Consider the following 22,601-nt stretch of genomic DNA (forward strand, 5'->3'; position numbering starts at 1 on the left):
AATAAGCCTTCAAATCGCTGAAGATAAAAACAATAACAAATTTTCTATTCGCTAACAATGTCACACAAGAATAAGCCTTCAAATTGCTGAAGATAAAAACAATAACAAATCTTCTATTCGCTAACAATATCACACAAGAATAAGCCTTCAAATCCCTGAAGATAAAAACAATAACAAATCTTCTATTCGCTAACAATATCACACAAGAATAAGCTTTCAAATCCCTGAAGATAAAAACAATAACAAATCTTCTATTCGCTAACAATATCACACAAGAATAAGCCTTCAAATCACTGAAGATAAAAACAATAACAAATCTTTTATTTGTTGACGATATACACAGTAATTGTGTTCTATTCTCTGCATATTAACTATAGCCTATGCAATAATCTAACAAGTCTTCAATCCAATGACTATAGGCCTGTAAGTTACATAAAGTTTTCTATTGCTGTCGATTACAAATAGTGTTCTGTTCGCTGATGATAGGCCTATACAAAATAAAGCCTTGCGTTCGCTGAATATTAGAAAGAAGTAAGTTCATTATTTGTGTATCATTATCACCATGGTTATCATCGACATCAAAGTTTAGATCTTAGACCCGTTCCGGCTCCTTCTCTATCTTATCCAAGAGATCCATGTAGGCCTATGTTTGTATTGTAGTGCTGTTTTATATAGGCTATCCTGGAATCTAACATATGTTCCAAGTGTTGTCTAATAAAATTATTTCTGAACTGTGTAATTAGGCTTATAGCCTATCTGTGATTCTCTGGACGTTCAATTCCATTGCTACTTAGCTTACGATCAATCAGTAACCTACAGCACAGCGAAGACATCTCATTTCAGTTAATTCTGTAGCCTATGTTTTAATTGCGTTTCTAACGCCCAATTTTCACTTCCGCATTGGTAGTGCTGTAACTCTATATAAGTTTTAATTTTAGTAACGTCTGTTTTCTTTTTATCATACTTTTTGTACAAAACGACTAAATCAGATAAGTTTAATGTAGGCTGCAAGTCTTGTGAATTAGCCTATTATTTGTAGGCCTAAGTTATTGTGACAGGTCAAATCTAGCTATGCAAACTCAGCATCTCGTAGACTATAAATTCATCATCTACAAGTATAAGAATTTTAGCCCTGATTCTATTTATTCCTTTAAACGCCATAACAATTTTAACTTTCTTATTTGATATTTTCATATTGAATTCTTTGGTAACGTGACTTAGGTCCTAATTTATAACACTGAATTTCATCCTTCTATATTTTTAATCTTCAAAAATACACCACAGATCGTAAGTCACGTTTTACATTCCTAACATTGGACTTGCTTTGCCGGATATTGCAAGCAGTTTTATATTTTACTGGTGTGGAACATTATTTCTGAATTCGTGAACATGCGAAGCAATGCTATAACTAGGGACCGGATTTTAAAGGGAATCCTTTTTTTTTTTATTTCAACACGAAACATGAAATAATTAATTACGATGTTCAAAACTATCTTCCACCGACCAAATTATGTGGTTTTGACTTCCCTCTTTTTCCCCTTTTTTAGTCCATATTCCCTTTCCCCCCTCTTTTTTAAAACATCTCTTATTTTAATCCTTTTTTTGACAGAATATTGCACACATTTAGATAATTGTCCTATATTTTTTTTCCGATAGGCCTATAAATTCCTGACCAAGCGAAAATAAATATAGTTCTTCTGATTCCAGACATTGAAAAACTAATAAAGTGTGCTGATTTAGAGTTCAGGATAAAAAGACAATTTTCACCTCTGGTTTCAGTTGATGTTGAGCAGTCATTTCCTGTTTATAAAGACATGCATTCAAATAGGCAGAATCATATTGAAACATATTGAAATGTTGAATGTGAACAAATACAACACTTTCCTTATGTTGTGAAGCGATAAATATAAGCTTGTGTGTGCTATGTGTATCCATGAATGTGCTGAAGTGTATTTTCAATTAAAATAGCACCCTTTTGAGGGAGTAATATAGTCCTTTTTGAAGCCCTTTTTTGACTATATCAATTCAACAGTTTCCTTATGTTGTGAAGAGATGAATGTAAGATTGTGTGTGCCATGTATATCCATGAATGTGCTGAAGTGTGTTTTGGGGAGTAATGTAGTCCTTTATCAGGTCCTTTATTTTTTTGGCTATAACTTTCCCTTTTTTGTCCTTTTTTGATGAAAAATTTTCCCTTTAAAATCCGAACTCTGTATAACGATGGGCGGACATAACATGATCAGAAAGTGTAAATGTTACGACCAAATCAGATCACATTATCTGTAGAAAAAAAAAGAAAAAAAAATGTAATTATTGTACGAAACGTGTGTGTAGAACGAACATCTTACATCTAGTCTCAAATGATTCGACAATTTTTTTTAAATTTGATGGCCCACCCATCTGATTCAAAACACAGGAAAGGGTGGATAAATTATTATTGTTGTACACTATAGCAACAGTTACAATAATTCTTACTGTGAATATTGTCAGCGAAAGGAAAACATCATTGTTTATATTGTCAGTGATTCAAGAATTATTATTGTGTATATCGTCTGCATAATATAAGACTTATTAGTCTACTGTACATTCATTAGGAAATACAAGATTTATTATTCATTGCGCATATCGTCAGTAGGCCTAAATACAAGACTTAATTTGTGTACGGTATATCCATAGTAAAAGAGAGACTTATTTTTGTTTATTTCGTGTTTTTCCTAATTGAATTTCTTACGAAATCGTCGTACTTATCGACGAACTTGTGCAGCGTCGTTGATGAAATTTCAATCTTATATGAGCACTTATTAAATACCGAATGCTGTTACCAATATTCTTAAACCAATGTATCGTATTTCGTTTCTCGCCATTTTAGCGACTTGTCTGTTTGCGATTACGGAAAGCCGAAGGTCCAGCTATTGTCCCATTGCGAAACAAAAGGTGGCTGTAAACCCTTACCCAAGCTTAATACTGTAGTGTTAACAACAACCGAGAATAAAATGGACTGAGATGAGTATGATTCTAGTCAAAACATCCACAACAGAATTGCAATAAAAATACTTATTGCTTTTTATTTCCCCCGGCCTCAAGACAAGGCGAGTTTGTAGTGTCCTTCAGTTATGAATGGTGTAAAAGCTATCGAATGTGTCAACGAAACCTAATATATAGCCTACAAAATTATTCACACAGGCGAAGTTAGGAGTCGTAAAAATTAGTAGTAGTACAATGGCCATATATTCTGCAATGGTATGGGTAATCCCAGAGGCACAGCTACCTCGGTCTTTGTCCAGTCCTCTGGTGGGAGGAAGGTAACTGTTCGTCTTAATTGTTTACGTCAGAAGCAACCTGATGGGCTCGGCACAAGTAGCATCAGCGAAATGGGAGTTAAATTGCACAATCGTAAGTGATCTTGAAAATGCACTGAGTGATAAATGCAGTGTTGTCGTACAATACCATCTGATGATAGAACTATAGGCTACAATTTCAGTGTGTTTGCTTTTCGTATACGAAGACAATGAATGGAGAGGAAGTGTCGGGGACTTTCAGTACAGTAAACAAAGATCTGAGGCGCGTCGTTGAATGGTAGAATTGATCTAGTGGCGGATTAGGTTAGCCCTCAGCTCTTCGGCCTCAAAGGACCCATTGTGCCTATCTCTTTTAACAGTGGATATTTATCATTGTTAGCCTCGCCCATGGCGGAGTGGTTAGTCTTTCTACCTTCCATCGTGATGACCTGCGTTCGACTCACTTCTGGGTCGTGAATGAATTTGTGATGGACAAAGAGGCGCGAGTTTTTCTCAGGGTTCTCCCGTTTTTCCTCACCATCATTCCACCAGCATTCTACGATCATCTTTACTCTGCGAGGTTCCGAGCCAGGCCTTCAGAACGAATAAAATATGGCTCAAAGTTGTACACATTCGTGTTTAATGAAGAATATTATCACTGTTAACATATTTTCTCACCTTTCGCGAGTTTCAATACAAACCTATTTTATCAGTCTTTGAAATCTTTGCAACTGTGCTAGGAATCAATTTTCCATTTTCTTCACTCGAATATGAAATACGGCTGCAGCCTGACAGACCTGTAAAGACATCCGTCCACGAGGTGGGAAAATGAGTATAGTCCGGATCAGCTTACTTAATATCCTAAAGGTGAAACCTAACAATTTTTCCTCCATTAATACATAAGCTAGTGATTTACGGTGATATTCTAATTTGCAGGTTGAATTTTCTTTTGTCAACTTCGTTTCGAATTTCGGTACTGAGAAATACTACAACTGGTAGTGATTTTATAACTGTTAGCCTATGTTGGGAGCAGTGACACAAGTTGGCAGTTTAAATTTTGAAAATTCAAATTGTTCTAGATTTCTGAGACGATTACTGGAAGCTAGTGAAATTTGAACATAGTAATAATTAATTAATATCAGTATTAATATTAATACATAATAGTTGTTGTATGTGTTGTGGTTACAATTTCAAGATTATAGTCAAGCAGGCTATGTGTAAATAAATATAACATATTTCGTGTGATACATGCCTTTGGGTAATCGATAGAAATACCATTTCACACTTTAATTAATTTGTTTCGTGTTTAGACTTTTATTAAAATAATAGAGTAAGTGTTCTTAAGCACACATTTCAAAGTGGCATTCGGTTTCGGAATTCGTACTGATCATTTGACGTGATCAAATAAAATACATTTTTAGGTTAGGTCTCGTGAATCGTAAACTGTTTAATCAGAGCAATGAATTTCATGTTGTCAGACAAAATACATTTTAATATTAGATCATACACTAATCTACTAACTACTAACATAATGTGCGAGAGGTCCAGAAGAAAAATATACTCTTTCACAAATTATTGAAGCTTTTAAAAAACACCTTCCCAACATAAAGATGAGATGTGGTAAATAAATAAGACATCGTTATTGTTAATACTATATTATTATTATTATTATTATTATTATTATTATTATTATTATAGTAGGCCTATATGGTATCGTGATTTTACCTTCTTTGGTGATATCTAGTATTAGTTGGCAACACTGAAGAGACGGCCAAATTAGCCTTTTAGGAACTACTCTTACGTGATCCTCACTATAGCCTTAAGAAAATTGCCTGAGTCCCACAGTCAGGGATAAAAATATCCGTAAATGGGCGACATGGGACTCTTACCCGCTTCACTTCTGAAGAAACGCATGCTAAGCTGGGTTTGAACCCCTGAACTCGAAGCAAGCATAGGCCTGAACACTAGAGTGTCGAAGATAAGTCTATCGTTAGCTGGTTAGCCGGTTATTCGTAATGGAGATACGAATTAAAATTCCACCAAGTCTAGTGGAATTTGTGGTGGTAACGATGGTGTTAGGGTAGAATTGTCGTGGTGCCGTCATCAATCCACCATTTCTCTGTAAGTCCTAACTTGGTTTGGCTTCAGGAGGGCTGGACCCGACCAGTCCGGGACGGGTCCTTACAGTTAGGCATGCTTTGGCCCATTTTATGCTCCATATATATGCGATGATTGTCCAAGTCCGACAGGTGGCCTGAATGGCATTCGTTAATCCTACTCTGACTGGTGCGCCATCCTGCCATAGCCCTGATAAATTCGGGTCCCATTTCGCGGACGAGTAGACTATTCTGCACAGTAAGTCAAATTCAACCTTGAGAATATTGCAATATATTCCCGTTAATAAGCTTACCGTCTTGTCCAGGATATGAACTCATCAGCAACAATTTTTATCACGAAGAGGGAAAACTCAAATCTTCCAGTACTGCAACCTTACGGTGCCATCCTTTCTGAGAAGAAGGAATGATATAAGAGAATGTCAGTAGATGGATTTACAGCTCCAAAGATACAGGGTGATTTACGAGGATTTACCGTCCTTTACGGAAGACGTTTTGAGCAAAAAATGTCATATAAACATAGTTCCTATTCTCAATATTTTCAAAGTTACACTAATTTAAAATTGTTTGTAAAATACGTTCTTTCTTTAGTCTGAAGGTAAAAGAATGATACAAATAGAGAATGAACCATTCAGAAATATCATTTCTTTAATTGACAAGCTAAAAATGTGCTGTGGACTCCTTAGTTGCTTCGTACAGACATCTTTTTGTGTTTTTAACTAGAAAATTACATTATTCTTACGCACTTAGCACAACAATTATTACAAATCACACCACTTCCACAGACTTAATTATTTGCAGTTCAATTTTGCATCCTAATTTACAGTCTTGGAGAGTTTACAACACATTTTAAAAAATGTCGCCGTCCGCTTGAATACACTTGGCCGCACGCTTGTGAACGGCACTCGTCGCTCTACATAACTGCATACGGCTATCTTTGAATTCCGTAGCGCTCGCGCTGGCTCCTGACTGCACACTGACCAAGATCACGCGTTCACAACAATGCGTTCCAATAACGAAACGTAACTCTGTAAATATTGAGAATAGGACCCATGTTTATATGACATTTTTTGCTAAGAATGTCTTCGGAAATAAGCTCCGTAAAGGACAGTAAATCCTCATGAATCACCCTGTATAGTGATAGCTCAAGCAGTCCTAACCTTAGACGTCTCCAATATTGTTAATCGATTCACGGTCATGATTCATGAGCGTTACACAGAGGAAGCAGTAGGTACGTCTCCATTTTATACTATCGAAAATAGTAGGTGCGCCTTCCAGTGCGTAGTGAGAGCAAATTGAAGATTAAATTCAAAGTTTTGGTGAGATATTCTTTTTTCCTGGTTTAGAACCGCTAGAAAACTATCATAATTGACATCACAACAAATACTATCCCGACCAACAGTGGTAACTCGAGCTCGAGGAATGGAACGACAAGTCCGCACTTTAGTAGCCTATTAGTCTATTTAAGGGACCAGAGGACCCATAGCGAACGTTCTACGGGTCAAGCAGAAATTTCTGGCATTGTCGAACTTACCGAAGTAGCTACTCAGATATATCATCACAATGTGCATGGAGAGCTCAGAGCACAGCATGTCAACTTCTGACGTTCGATTCACATCCATAATTCAGCTTCACCTTGCGTTAGTGGAATGTAGACCTACGCCGAGTGTTTCATTTTCTCTCCGGAAACACCGCGCGACACCGATGCTGTTCCCACCCTCCAGTTCAATTAAGATAACAAATAGCGCACATCTGCATTTGAAGAGTAAGGCTAACAACTTCTCTGTGGTTGTTGGTTGGTCTAGACCTTCGGAGTTCGCTCAGGCTGTTTGGGTTCGAGTCCCGGTTAGATCTGGAATTTTTCATTGAAAAATCCGTACTGACATATTATCTGTGTCGGACAAGGTCGCAGTTTGGGTTTTGCTTGGGATTCTTTCTCCCCCCCCCCACGTTAAGCATCAATATCATTCCATAAAATTCCCTGAATGCGACGCACGGAGAGGGCTGGTCTAGGAAAGAGTGGGAGTGTCTGCTCGAAACCTGGACACTCAGCCTACCTTAGTGTAGTCAGCTAGTGGTGGGTTACTCAGCATGTTTCCAATTCATTCATATTCGGTAAATCTGTCTGCAGCCGTGTAGGATTTGCCGATATTTTTATATTATCTGTTTCTATACCCTATAATAACCTGCTTGTCCCGAGGTTTTTCTGCCTCGCGGTGTCTAGGTTCCATAATTATGATGAAGGATGGGTGGAGCGTCATCATATGGTAACGCAGAATTCCTGCACGGAAATATCATATGTACTTCGGTACATCGCAATAATACTTCATAATTTAGCTGAAGACATTATACATACGCGGACTGTGACGTGAAAGCAGTACGTCAGATCAGCAAATAACATCACAGTGATAATGAACATCCATGCCGGAGGAGAGATTCGAATTCATGAATATAACCTCTAGGCAGGCCTAACGCCAAAACTAGATTTTAACCACTGTTTGCATCGCTGCTGGCTACATTTTACCGACGCTACAAAATCTCGTTATTTAAAAGCAATAAACAGAATAGTTAGATTCAATAAAATATGTAGTCTATAATCGTCTTACTTACCGAGACGTCACCGGTGAAGGACAAGCAGATGCGAACTAATTGAAGTAAACCTTTCTCTCACTCCCTTGTATTTTCTTTCTTTACAAAAAAATAAATTTTAGCTTTTTTAACAGTTACCCAATTTAAATTCATGGCTAAATGGTTTAATTAAAATAAAAAGAGTCAAGACACTAACCATTCAGATTATTTTTACCTAGCTCCTTGTATAGCAATCATTTCTCTCGGACCATTATCGCAATAGACTGCTGAAAACATAGGGCACGAATTATCTTTTTCCTGCTTAACGGTGCTTCATCGAAGGAAAGGTGTAATAAAAGTTTTGTTATAACTTATTTAACATGTAAAATCACCTCTTAACTTTTGGTGCATTGGTCCCCTTTCATCCTGTATGACCTATACGCCTATTCCAACCTTGATAATTATTGTGAGCACTATTGTTTTAGATTTTGAATGCTGATTACTCTGCCCATGCTCAACTCGAAATAGCCTAAATTGAACATTCCTTTATAGTGAAAAGTAAATTCTTAACAAGGGAAATAAATAGACTGCAAGTTCACAGGGCTAAAGCCTTGAAAGCTTGGTACCTGGTTCCAATGAGTGCGCTGATAGTACACCTATAATTAACATAGAGGCATGAGATAATTACTCTGCCTACTATCATAATTCACTCTGGCTCCACCCCTATTTATTTATTTTTATTTATTTATTTACTTATTTATTTATTTATTTGTTGACATTCTACGTGTTATTTTGATTTGTTGATAATAAATATGTTTGTGTTAATTCTTTAAAGAAGGCGACGAAGGACAAAAGCTTTCAAATAATAATTTTAAAACTTTGTTATTTTTCGAACGTTTTGTTTTTTACTATTATTTTCCTACCTCATAGTTTGTCGGAAAGCATACAGAGACTTAAGAAAATTTCGTATGTAGGCCTACAGTATGTATGTATGTATGTATGTATGTATGTATGTATGTATGTATGTATGTATGTATGTGAGTTAAACAAAGAACTCAGCAAACTACAGAAAGTTAATGTTTAGGTTATAATGTCATACCAATACCTAGAAAATCACGAGGTACAGAATTTAATGTTACACATTTCTGAGGCTCAATACAGAGCATTCTGAAACACAGAATAAGGAAGAAAACATTGTTCAAATTATATAGAGGTAACACACCAACGAAAGTTATGTATGACTCTGAAATCAAGGCTAAATTAGATCGTTAAAGAAGTAATTAACCTATTACTCATTGCACGAATGATTGCTGGCCAGTAGTCGAACTAAAGCATAAACATTGCGTAGGAGATGGATCGCAGCGCCAAAGCCTCTCTGGAAATCGACAATCATTCGTACAACGAGTAAAATGAAGTTTTTTTTATCTTATTGCTACGCAGGCCTGTGCAGTAAATTGTTAATAAAATATCCGAAACAGACACAAGAAATATGAAGAATCACTTCTTATAAGAATAGGCTTATGACAGATCATAAAAAAGTATCGGTATAGCATATTTAGCCATAACTTAGGCCTATAATAATTTTAGCGATCAGTGAAAATTAAGAACGTCGTGGTGTAAGGCATCTTGCCTAGGGTCGCGTTACAGAACGCACGCTGGTACGAGTCCTCATGGGGAAGATATTTTCTCGTGAAATTTCGGCCAGTGTATTAGACCGGTGCCTGCCCAGTATCGTGATTGAAAGCTACGAAAGGTAGTGAAATCCAGTTACGAAAACCAGCTATAATGGCTGAGGGGATCATCGATACCTCCATTCTGGTTGAGTGATCGTCCACCTCTACTTCGTCATGTAGACGTGAGGCCAGTAGCCGGCTGGTCAGTTTGGGCCCTTAAAGAGCTGTAGAGTCACGGATGATGATGATTGTTATTATTATTATTATTATTATTATTATTATTATTATTATTATTACTTACTTACTTACTTACTTACAAATGGCTTTTAAGGAACCCGCAGGTTCATTGCCGCCCTCACATAAGCCCGCCATCGGTCCCTATCCTGTGCAAGATTAATCCAGTCTCTATCATCATATTCCACCTCCCTCAAATCCATTTTAATATTATCCTCTCATCTACGTCTCGGACGCCCCAAAGAACTTTTTTTCCTCCGGCCTCTCAACTAACATTCTATGTGTTTCTGGATTCGCCCATACATGCCCTGCCCATCTCAAACGTCTGGATTTAATGTTCCTAATTATGTCAGGTGAAGAATACAATGCATGCAGTTCTGCGTTGTGTAACTTTCTCCATTCTCCTGTAACTTCATCCTTTTTAGCCCCAAATATTTTCCTAAGAACCTTATTCTTAAACACCCTTAATGTCTGTTCCTCTCTCAAAGTGAGAGTCCAAGTTTCACAATCATACAGAACAATCGGTAATATAGGCCCTAACTGTTTTATAAATTCTAACTTTCAGATATTATTATTATTATTATTATTATTATTATTATTATTATTATTATTATTATTATTATTAGTCTAGTAGTAGTAGTATATAATAAGTTAGTAGTAGTAATTAGTAAATTAGTATTATTTTATTATTACTACCTTCATTACATTATTATTATTATTATTATTATTATTATTATTATTATTATTATTATTATTATTATTATTATATAGCGAATATTAAGAGAATAGTTTCAAGAATGACAAAAGGACTAACGAATGTTAGCCTAAGTCCTCACAACGACGATGGTGGTTGTAGTTGTTTAGTTGTTGTGATGATGATGATGATGATGATGATGATGATGATGATGATGATGATGATGATGATGATGATGATATAGAATCAGTACATCTGTGCAATATATTAATGTATGAGACACGAACACTAAAATGCTATTGTTCGGGCTCGCTTGTGTTTCTTTTACACAGTAAACCAAAGCTTCAAGAAGTGGACACCCCTGCATTCGGAGGGCTTCGCGAGGCCCTACTCATGCAAGCGGAGCGAGGTCGCCAGTGCGGTCCTCGAACGAATCGGTCGCGATGGGCAGGACGTGCAGCATACAATTTGTTTTATTTTTATGCTATTACAACAGGTCCGTGAGAATATGACACTTCATTATTTCCTCACTAAAGAAGCAACGAAAATCAGTTAAGTAAAACTACACGTGTTTTTAAAAAACATCAACAGCGTCACCATCATTATTGTTATTATCATTACCATCATCAACTTTGATGTGGATTTTTATTACATAAATTACTCCTCAACATGAATCTTCCTATCATGTTCATGGTTTTCCGACCTCATGTCTAGATTATTGGCCTTCTTCTTCGTAATTCATTGTGCATTGTGTCGAATGTCATTCGTAAAATATGGTTAAACCAGATGTGTTTATTTGCATTACTTTTATCTTTAGTGTTCTCAACTGCTAACAATAACTTCGACATATTTCTATTTTCTCAAAATCCGCAGTAATGCTAAATAACTTTTCGCTCAAAATAGAATCAGGTAGCAACTTGCTTAACGAGAGTTAGTCCATCCCTTTGCCAAACTGTATCCTGTGTTATAGGCTACGTGTGCACCCTGAAAATTTCCATGTTGAAGGACCTTTGTATTTGAGAGATGTGTCAATAACAAACAGTTGGAAACAAACAGTGTTTACATGCATACTATCAAGAGTATAGGTCTAATGTCTATCTCTTAAAGCTTGCCATGATGCGTTAAAATGCATTTCATTATATATATTTCTTTGAAAAGGTTGCTTCATGTACACAAAAGCAGTGTCAGATTATAGCAAAACTTATCTAGCAGTGTCTTTTCATACAGAAAGTCATATGTCGTACACCAATATTTATCAGTCATGTCTCGTCCCGACCAAACTCCCCACTGACTACTTTGCATGCAGTTTGTTAGAAAAATGTTGCGTTTATACGTATATTGAAAGCAGGACGTATTTTATCAGTGTGAAAGATGTATCTAGATTGGACTTTTTCCATTCCTGTTAATGAACAAGAAAGTCACAGCATTTCGAAGATTGGCTCTGTTACACTATGTACTATTGTTTACCAAAATACAAAATATTGTGCTTATTTGCTTAATTCACGAATATTATCCAGTTAGAACTAACCAGCCATTACTATTAATTCCCGGACAATATGTTATGTTTCGTTTTCTTCTGAAGTTTACAACAATGACTAAAGGTTTTTGGACATTGACATTAAATCCCCTGCCATTACCGTTGCTTGCTCGCAACATGTGGAGTAACGTTAATGATCGGGCAGTAACGGCATTGCTCAATAAACAACATCGATATAACAAATATACACTGAACAACAGGATTTTGCTCCTACTTAAAACAATGTGTCCCTTACGGTTTGATGTTCACTGAATCCGAAAATGCATCTCTTTTCTTCGTATCACGTAAGGTTTTTAAGATATACTATGATTTCACTTTTCGATAAGCGCTCCACTAGGAAACATTTCGCGCGGGTTGAGAGTTGTAAACCAAAACAAAAGCTAATGCATTTTATGAGTTTATAACATATTTCCGGTTTCTTACGGTTGTTGGCATGTTTTTTTGTACTTCTAATAAATAAACAGGTATTGGTCCCTTCTATTCAGTAAACTTCAGAACAGTTCAAAGTAAGATCTACTGTAAACTGGGTTAAAGAGGATCACATGTGGTAAAGTGGATCATTTGTGTATTGTTAGATACGTCAGCGCCACATGGATCACACATGCAAAGAAAGCTATTTTTAGTGGTATTTTTAGAAGAAAGGTTTTCTTTGCATGTGTGATCCATGTGGCGCTGACTTATCTAAGCAATACACATATGATCCACTTTACCACATGTGATCCTCTTTACCCCAGTTTACGGTACGCAATGAACAAACAAGGGTGTGGTTTTCAGTATTTAAAAGAAAAGTTTACCTTTTGAAGGCATTTTTATTAGTCCACAAATTCACAAAGTTATGGCTGACCTTTATTTGAGGAAAAACTTTCCGTTACAGAAAAAATGGCATTGAGCGCTTTCAAAGATGTTTGCTCAAATTTCCTTGGAAATTCTAGGAACGACAACTACATAGAACTTGTGGAAACTGTGTGTGCATATGAGAAATTGGGGTGTAATATGTCTCTCAAAATAAACTTTTTACATTCTCATTTGGATTTCTTTCCTCCTAACTTTGGAGCGGTAAGCAACAAGCATGGGAAAAGATTTCATCAAGAAACATCTGAAATGGAAAGGCGATATAAAGGAAAATCATAATCCAGCATGCTTGCAGACTATTGTTGGTTCCTTGTAAAAGACAATCCTGGGTCTAGTTATAAACAGAAGTCATCCAGAAAATTCTTTTATATGTAAGTTCAAATTCCGAAATTTTTCTCATTATACGCATGAAATATTTTCATTGTTGTTGTGTTTTAAACTATGTAACATACTTTTTGTGACCAGTACCAGTATACATTTCTCAAGTATTATGAGGCATATTGAATCCCTAGTGTGTTGTAATTTTACCAGTAGCAGTGAAAAATTAAAAAAAAAAAAAAACAGGAAGTTTTTCATTAAAAAATTCAATTTATTTTCCCCGAAAAATGGTACTTGATGGGGCAATTTGGATTTTAAATTCAGATTTAGGGCACACATATTAGTAATATTCACCTATTTTTATTTCGGAGGAAGACAAAAGTAAGAATTTGTTGTTCAGTGAATATCAATCATATCTTCGTGATTAATTCCTGTGCTACAGAACAGGCGCTTCATGCTAAGGACACTTCTGTCTGAAGAAAAGTAGGGATAAATACAAAGACAGGTATGCACTTCATCTGGCCACTAACAGTTGGTAAATACAAATATTATGACAATCCATCCCATTTCAGAAATACGTCCTCGAGTCCAGATCTGGACTGCTTGTTCGCAATTTCCACGTATGTTATCAACGCACTTGAAGGAATTTGGGGCAATTGACGAGTGGCCGTATTAGCATACACACGTGTCCCGTTAATTGAATGCTGACGTGTTTGTGTTCTAACATGTGTGTCCTTTGTTGCAGGCCCGCCGCCATGTGGCCCAACAGCCTCACAGCTGGGTGAGTATTTCCTTGCAATTACCGTATGCAGATCACTTGACTCACATGATTTAGTCGCAGGTGTTACGTTGTCCGGTACGCTGAACAGAAGCCGGTCCTTCTGTTTGTCAAAATCTAAACACTGACAATTTAACCCCTGGCGCCTTGGCATTGGGATAGATCGATACTGAAGTTGGCCTATTACTTATTTCAAGTTACTCGTAGCCTACGTAAAGATATCCCTTACAGACGCCATTAAGGCGCATGGAGGGCATGGATGTAGAGGTGCATGCTTTCATCACCTCGGCACTAGAATGAGGTGGTGTGGTCGGCATCGTGCTCCAACCGCATTTTACCCCAGGGAAAGACCCGGTAGGCTACTCAATTTAACAGGAGGCTCAGCGGACCTCCGGGACGTTCTAGAAATTTTTGCAACAAGAAAATCCCTCCACCATCGGCGATTGACCCTGAGACCTTCCATTCTGTAGTTAGTTTGTAGAAATTTCTCCACTTACTTTTGTGCCCTATTATATTTTATATCATTGGTAAGTTCCTAAGATCTTGTTTGTAGTCTTTTAAACCTGAAGTAGAGGGAAAAATGATAGGCCTATCCAATGAACATTGCATTACCGAAGAACTATTATTCGAATCAGAAAAGTAGGCCTAACATTTTCTAAATGAACGTAAAGATATTCAAGGAAAAATTAAACATATTGACAAATGTGTTAACAACGTTGTTTTTTTAGATGTATTTCCATACCATACTGTAGTTTTTTAATTTATTTTTCGCAGATTATGTTGGTTCGACAGGTGGACAGATCCTCCGTGAGTGTTAAATGAAAAATATTTTTAAATATTGCGTAACTTATTTACGATAAACACGAGCATTATTCAAAATAAGGATTCTGGTTTTTCAACCGCTTAGAGAGAATCTTGGATTACATTATTCTGATTAACTTATAGCTACTGTAGAACCTGCAAGTAGGCCTAGTTCCGGAATTTCGGAGATAATAAGTCTCAAAATACAGTATGTTGGAAAACTAAAATTCTTGTTCTGAACACGTCATCGTGAAAATCAAATGCCGTATGAGAGCTGCATTTTAGTTTCATGTCAAATGTAATTCTGATGCATAATACCTATTATTGTTGTTGTTACATGTCCCTTGGCCTCAGACCATTTCCGTAAGATTATAGGGTGGCCCACTTAACTCTTTCAACTCCGATAGCGTGTGAGATATTTCAGATATACACAAACCGACAATTGTAAGTTAAGTTACATCGAAGGGAACATCTGATATACATAATGTAGGCCTATATTTTGTACGTGAGTCAACTTTTTTTTTAATGGGAACCAACTATGTTTTGCATTGCAAATGTTGCGTTAGCTCTGTCTAACAACAACTGGCTACTTTACTGACTGTTTCAATGTCACCGGTAAGAGTAAACATAAGCAATGTCTGACCAAGGATCGAACAGAGGGAGGAAAATTCTGGTTTGAGTTGTGCGTCAAATAAATCACAATCACGATGTACTGTGCATTTTAATACTATGGAAATGTTGCACATGGTGAAGTGAGACATAAAAGTATTGTGCAATAAAAAATAAACAATTATTCTAAAAAAATCTCCGGTGTGTAGTCATGTTTACTCTTACCGGTGACATTCAAACAGGTGGTAAAGTTGTCCGTTCTTATTAGACAGAGCTAACGCAGCATTTGCAATAAACATAGTTGATTCCCATTAAAAAAAAAAAAAAGAAATTTGACTCTAATAACTTGAAAACTAGACTATTTCACGTACAAAAAAATACATTACGTGTATCAGATGCCTCCTTCGATGTAATTTAACTTGTAATTGTCGGTTTGTAATTGTCTGAAATATTTCATACGCTATCGGAGTTCAAAGAGTTAAATGGGTCACTCTGTTGTACAGAGTGTAAGGGGAATAAGTGCCGTCCTTTTCACAGTCGTCGGGAACGGTCTACAGGATCAAAAAATGTCCATACAACATAGAGTCAAAACTTGATAGTTTTCCCAGAGAAAAAAATATTTATTTTCTTATTTTATTTGCGTTATACTGCTTATATGGTTAGCAAAATTTCGAAAACAATTACGTCAGTAGATATATCTAGCAAAGAGTTAATAGTAGTTTAAATAAATATTTTTGTTCTATTAGATTTTCGTGAAATTAAATAAAAATGCAGTCCACACCTGTGGAGTAACGGTTAGCGCGTCTGGCCGCGAAACCAGGTGGCCCGGGTTCGATTCCCGGTCGGGGCAAGTTACCTGGTTGAGGTTATTCCGGGTTTTTCCTCAATCCAATTTGAGCAAATGCTGGGTAACTTTCGGTGCTGGACCCTGGACTCATTTCGCCGGCATTATCACCTTCATCTCATTCAGACGCTAAATAACCTAAGCTGTTGATAAAGCGTCGTAAAACAACCTACTAAAAAATAAAAATGCATGCTTAAATTTGTTAATATTCTGGCGTGAGAGACGTGGCAACGTGTTCAGCAGGCAATACTCTGCACAGACGTAAGTACGAGTCAGCTGAGTTCGAGCTGCAGAACGGATGACAGTTCAGTACAGGATATTCGATAAAAAACTTACAACGCCATTTACAGCTTGGAATATCATATGTTAGTAATTTATGGAGAAAGTCGTCGTAATTCAAGTGAGACAAAACAAATGTACCGTCAACGTTTTCCTCAATCGGCGAACTTTTGTAGCAGTTTCTCAAGATTTTTAGAAACTAGGAGTCTCTTACCCCGTTTCGAAAATCACACAACCAGAAATTTGTTTAAAAATGATAGCCTACTGCTTTACGGAAGCGGGAGAGATAAAAATTTTCCATTAGAAAAAAAGTTCGTGTGATTTTGTACAAAAACCATTATTGTTTATTTTTTAGACATACAATAAGAAATGGAGCAATATTGTTACATAAAATGTAAATTTACCATAATGTTCTATTAATGAGATTGAAAGTTTGTATCTGCTGCTCTGTATTAGAACAGAGCATCTGTACCGGTATATATGTCTGTACCCGCTTGAGCTGTACTGTGTACTTATAAACCCACTCCTCCCTATCCAGCAACGTTGCAAAACGTCTAATGTTGTAAACTGTAATAATTAGTTAAATATTGCAATTAGAAAAAAATTGTAAGGACATTGTTTCTTCCTTATGTCATGAATAATCATCAGTTAAAATAATGGTACTTCTTATACTCCTTACACCCTATATAGACCTATATGTATATTCGACTTCCCGATTCCATGTCATTTTTCATTATAGATATTTGAACATTTAATGTCATCTGAAGATGTCTCTTCTTTACTACAGAAATTACTACTGATTGGAGGAAATTTTATTCCATTAATAATTTTCATTGACTTGAAGTGTCAGGTTCTGAACCTTGGAAATGTAATTCGTTTATTTTGACCAGGATTGTATTTATGAATTTTTCAGGTTATCTTGCATTGTGCCAGCTATGTTTTGGAGGGACTTGCTACAATTTCCTTAACTCGTGTTTTACTTTTCAATGTATTTCCAAATAACGTATGTCAGATTCCTGTTGCAAGTTTCTGTTACTTTTGATCCTCGCTTAGCTCTAGTGCTTAATAAAAAACTTTGTTCAGTTAAGTTGTATAAATGACATAAAGTAGACCTTTAGTGAAAATGACAGTAGGCCTTTACATCACTTATTTAAAACACGATTAGCAGAAACACTAGTATCTTGTTATTTATACACAGAACGTCGCTGGTATGACTGCGTGTGTCTGAAAGCGTGTGATTCAGAAAATTGAAACAGTCGTTGTCAATGCAATCTCTTTATTTTTCATTTCGCCATTAAAGGAATTAAAAATTTTATATTATGAGACAGGACTGGGCACCAAGAGCGGATTCTACTTTCTCACGGGGAGCCATATGACTTCTCTTCAACCCCTTTCTTCCCCGTCGAACACCGCGCAGCGCTGATACCGAGACGGATGAATATTAAGCGTCCCCGTTTAGACTCTGGATTCGCTCCCGGTGCCCAGCTCTGTATAAGGTGTAGCCTAAGTTCATCTACACTTTTTACATAGTCTATTAAGCGTTTATGACTAAGCATAAGGCTATTGGCCAGTGCGAAAAATAATAGGCTACGATAATAAGCCGCAACATTAAGTGAACTAACAAATCCGTATAATTTTACAGTAAGTTTACTCCCTGGCATGAAACTCGAAGACAATGATATTAAAATATCGCTTTCATTAATTTGAAGTAAACTACGCAGTTCTTCCATTGGGCGCATGTTTATAAGTTCCGAAAACTATACAAAATGTTAGTTTTACGTCCAACTTTCCAGCTAGCAGAATTGACTGTCTTATCAAATTCTTAATACGTCTACGCAAAATGTCCAATGTCATATATCAAAAGGCACATGTAAGTTTACAACCAAATGCTGGAACGACAATTGGATTCACAGCTCAAAAAGAGTTTTAACAAATAAGCTAAGCCTATACGTTAAAATAATTTAACATAGGTTAAGAAAACTTATAATGTAAATTAATGCAACTAAGCTTTGTACTAACACAAATTTTATCAAGCCATGGCTAATTTGACAGTTGAATAAAATTCTAAGATTCAAAATCACAACAAAGGTTAGTTACATCTGTATATGTCAGGAGTCATTACAAACTTTAAACATTCGTTATTTGAATGTTCTGAATTTGAAACAAAGCGTTTTGAATTAATTTGTGAATCTGTGTAAAATCAAATTAACCACTCCATTGTAAGTGTTTAGAAATAAATATGTTACGGTATAAATACTCGTAGTTTGTAAGGCATGTAATTTATGTTCATACACATTTTTTGTGAATGTAAAGCATAAATCTTTACTTGTAATTGCTGTGAAGTTAAATTTGTAGCCCTGATATACCTATCTTCGGTAAAATTGGGTTACATGCATCATTGGAGTGTGAATAATAATAATAATAATAATAATAATAATAATAATAATAATAATAATAATAATAATAATGGGGGCTAGTTGTTTAGTCAACTGTCCGAAGACAGGTTTGGACATCATGACACCAATAAGGCCTCACTCATGAGTAGAGTCTTGCATTTAGTCTCTTTGAATACAAGTTAGGTGTACAGCATCCCCGGCGGTGGCTGAGAGGTTAGACCATCAGCCTGACATTGAAAAATTCATAGTGACTCTTGTGGCGGACAAGGTTGTAGTTGGGGTTTTTCTCGGAGTTCTGCCGTTTCTTCCAATATTAGGCATCTACCTACATCATTCTGGCAACATTTCTTCATTTCCTCATCATTCCATAGCATTCCCCGAACGCCGACTGGCGACGCAAGGAGGGGGCTGTCTAGGGACGAGTGGGGTTGCCTGCTCGAAACCTGGGTACGCAGCGAACCTTAGTGTAGTCAGCCGGTGTGGGTTTGGGAATGCGCCTAACTTGAGGGTTAGCGCAATAAATCGTGAAAGGTCGCAGTGCTGGGTCATAGTGTCCCCTCCCGAAAATTCCATCCCAATTCCATTCCATAGTTGTGCAGCGAATTATGACTAGCTTCACTTGGTACGGAGAGCACTGCTATTCTATCTACAGTGAAGCAGTCTCCCCGCACGCTCCGGTACTGTGTGTTTATTTGCATATTTTTATTCGTATCTGTGTGTATAAGTCGGTGAACAACAGAAATAATACTCATGTACAAAATATCAGTTAGATTTAATAACAATAATAACAAACTATTTATTTAATGGCAGCAATAAAAGATTATTTTTACAATAAGTAAAACGCATCTAGATACTTTAGATAGGTGGCCCGGGTTCGATTCCCGGTTGAGGCAAGTTACCTGGTTGAGGTTTTTTCCCGGGGTTTTCCTTCAACTCAATATGAGCAAGTGCTGGGTAATTGTCGGTGCTGGACCCCGGACTCATTTCATCTTCATCTCATTCAGACGCTAAATGACCTAAGATGTTGATAAAGTGTTGTAAAATAACCTACTAAATTAAAAAAATAAATACTTCAGATCTAATTATTAAATTATTATTAAAGGTTGGAATTAACAAATGAGAAAAACATAAATCTCAGTACAAACTTAAAATCAAAGAAATTATGACTGCATGTTTTACGAGTCTCTACACATTACAATGAAGATCGTAAACTTTTAAGTGTTTCGTATCAAGAATTTCTCCTTCTTTCTAATAAATTTCTTTCCTTCTTTCCTAATGTGTTCGCTCCAAATTCTTCTATGAGAAGCCTGATCTCCAAACGCCTAGCTTTGTTTTGTTTTGTTATGTTCACTGAACATCAGACCTGAACTGTGTAAGTAGGATTGTAGGTCCCTAGCTACAGTACACTCCATACTGCGGATTGCTTGGATTTGAGTGTCCAAACGGAAGACTCCACTCATGAGACAATTAAGCTTAAGGTATATGTATACGTTAGAAACACAAAAAATTATGAAAAATGGCATTTTTTGAAACAGTATGTTTTGGATGCAGCATTTCTTCTTCTTTCATTTGCTGGTTTTCTTATTTAATTCTGACTGGTAGTTTTGTAGATAATGGCACTTTTCTATGATAGTAACAAATGGTTACACCCCCTTTTATCTGTCAAAATGTCAGATTTTTTTCCTGAAATACTAAGCCATTTTTACCCATTTCAAAGTACTCTGGAATTTCTAATAGTTCACAAATAACTCATAGATAGCGATAGTGCACAGTTCTAGCCCTTCCTGCCATCTATGAACAGAAATTATAAATAAAACAGCAGAAAGAAAAGTTGTTTATGTACAAGTTTCATACACGTGGTTACACAGGTTATGAGTATTATTTCCAGCTGTTTGTGCCTTTAGTTTCAGTTTAGTGTTCTCTTTGCATATTTATTTTAGTGTTAGTTATTATAGTGCGTTTAGTTTAGTGTTATTTTATAGTGCTGTGTGGCAGTGATGGCTAACAAACGTAATACAAGCAGGAAGAAGCAAGGGAAATTTTATGGGAAGAAGAAGGAACCAAATGTAACTACAGATAGACATTGTCCACCATCAAGTGAACACACAGAACATTATGGCTTTATTCTTTTTGATGTTAGATATTTAACAAAATTAATTTCACTACTGGCTTGTCCAGAATGTCTTATGGTGGGTTCAGTTTCATTATGTTTGAATAGTGGCAAGAGAAATGGTTTGGCAGTATGTGTGAAACTAGCTTGTTCAGCCTGTGGGTATAATTCTGATGAATTATTCTCAAGCCACAAAGTTTCAAAATATTTTGAAATAAACAGGAGAATTGTCTATGCGAGCCGAGAAATTGGTTGTGGCTATAGTGAACTGAACAGGTTATGTTACCTTCTGGGCTTGCCATGTGGCCTCAGTAAAAATTCTTATCAGGGTCATATCAAGCATGTAAACAAAGTGGTAACACAGCTTGCTTATGATACAATGAATGATGCTGCTAATGAAGTACGTGAAAATACTGGTAGCAATGAATGTGCAGTGTCAGTTGATGGAACGTGGCAACGGAGGGGATTTTCTTCTTTGTCGGGTGTTGTGACAGCCATGTCAGTAAAAACTGGTAAAGTTCTCGATGTGGAGATAATGTCCAAAAGCTGCATGTCTTGCAGAATGCATGCTAAGGAAGACAAAAAATCACCTTCATATCAGACTTGGCTAGCAGACCATGTACCAGTATGCTCCTGTAACTACAAGGGATCTTCACCTAACATGGAACCTGTTGGGGCAGGTAGGCTCTTTTTGAGGTCAGTCCAAAATAGAGGATTACTTTATACTCAATATTTAGGAGATGGCGACTCAAAAAGTTTCAGAACTGTATCTGAACTTGACCCATATGATGGGAAAGAGATTGTGAAATTAGAATGTGTGGGGCATTACCAAAAGCGTTTAGGCAAAGGTCTTAGGCAATTAGTTAAGACCAAAAAGATCGGTGGAAAGGGGAAACTGACTCAAGCCCTCATAGACAAACTTCAAAATTACTTTGGTATTGCCCTCAGGTCTAACACAGAAAGTGTAGAAAAAATGAAAAGAGCTATCTGGGCCTCTATGTTCCATGTCGCAGCAAATGACAGCCAGCCACTTCATGCAAAGTGTCCACTAGGTGAAGACAGTTGGTGCACTTATCAAGTGGCCAAAGCAAAAGGCATCCCTTACAAGCACGAAGGTCCTGGTATTCCCATTGCAGTGATTAGACAAATGAAACCGGTCTACGAAAGACTGACGGACGATAAAATGTTGCAGAAGTGCCTGCATGGGAAGACCCAGAACATTAACGAGTCCTTCAATGGGATGATCTGGAAAAGGTGTCCAAAAGAAACCTATGTGGGACATGCAACACTGAATTTGTGTGTAATGGATGCAGTGTGCCACTACAACCGTGGTCCTGAAGTGGAGCTGGACATCCTAAGGAAGATGGGAATTGAACCTGGACTGAACACAACTACGGGTGTATCTTCTTCGAAGGTTGTAAAGGATATAATGAAGAGAAATCAGGCTACACCAGAAGCAAGAAGCAGAAGAAGATACCTGAGAGGAAGAAAAAAAATGAAGGTGGATCGCGAGACT

The 22,601-nt window shown here is 36.7% G+C and overlaps 1 protein-coding gene across 6 annotated transcripts in view; it reads left to right on the forward strand.

Annotated features, from left to right (window-relative positions):
• The window catches only part of LOC138696302 (homeobox protein OTX2-like), a 183,332-nt gene that overhangs the window by 101,441 nt on the left and 59,290 nt on the right, over positions 1-22,601 (forward strand). For 3 of the 6 annotated variants that reach the window (XM_069821068.1, XM_069821066.1, XM_069821067.1), the window contains exons 2-3: positions 14,014-14,049; positions 14,821-14,853. In XM_069821068.1, coding sequence (XP_069677169.1) covers positions 14,024-14,049; positions 14,821-14,853 — 59 coding nt within the window. In that variant the 5' untranslated portion in view covers positions 14,014-14,023. The remainder of the gene's footprint in view (positions 1-14,013; positions 14,050-14,820; positions 14,854-22,601) is intronic. The other 3 variants (XM_069821071.1, XM_069821069.1, XM_069821070.1) reach the window with 1 other exon arrangement.

Source organism: Periplaneta americana, chromosome 3, assembly GCF_040183065.1.
Source record: "Periplaneta americana isolate PAMFEO1 chromosome 3, P.americana_PAMFEO1_priV1, whole genome shotgun sequence".
Classification (NCBI taxonomy): Eukaryota; Metazoa; Arthropoda; class Insecta; order Blattodea; family Blattidae; genus Periplaneta; species Periplaneta americana.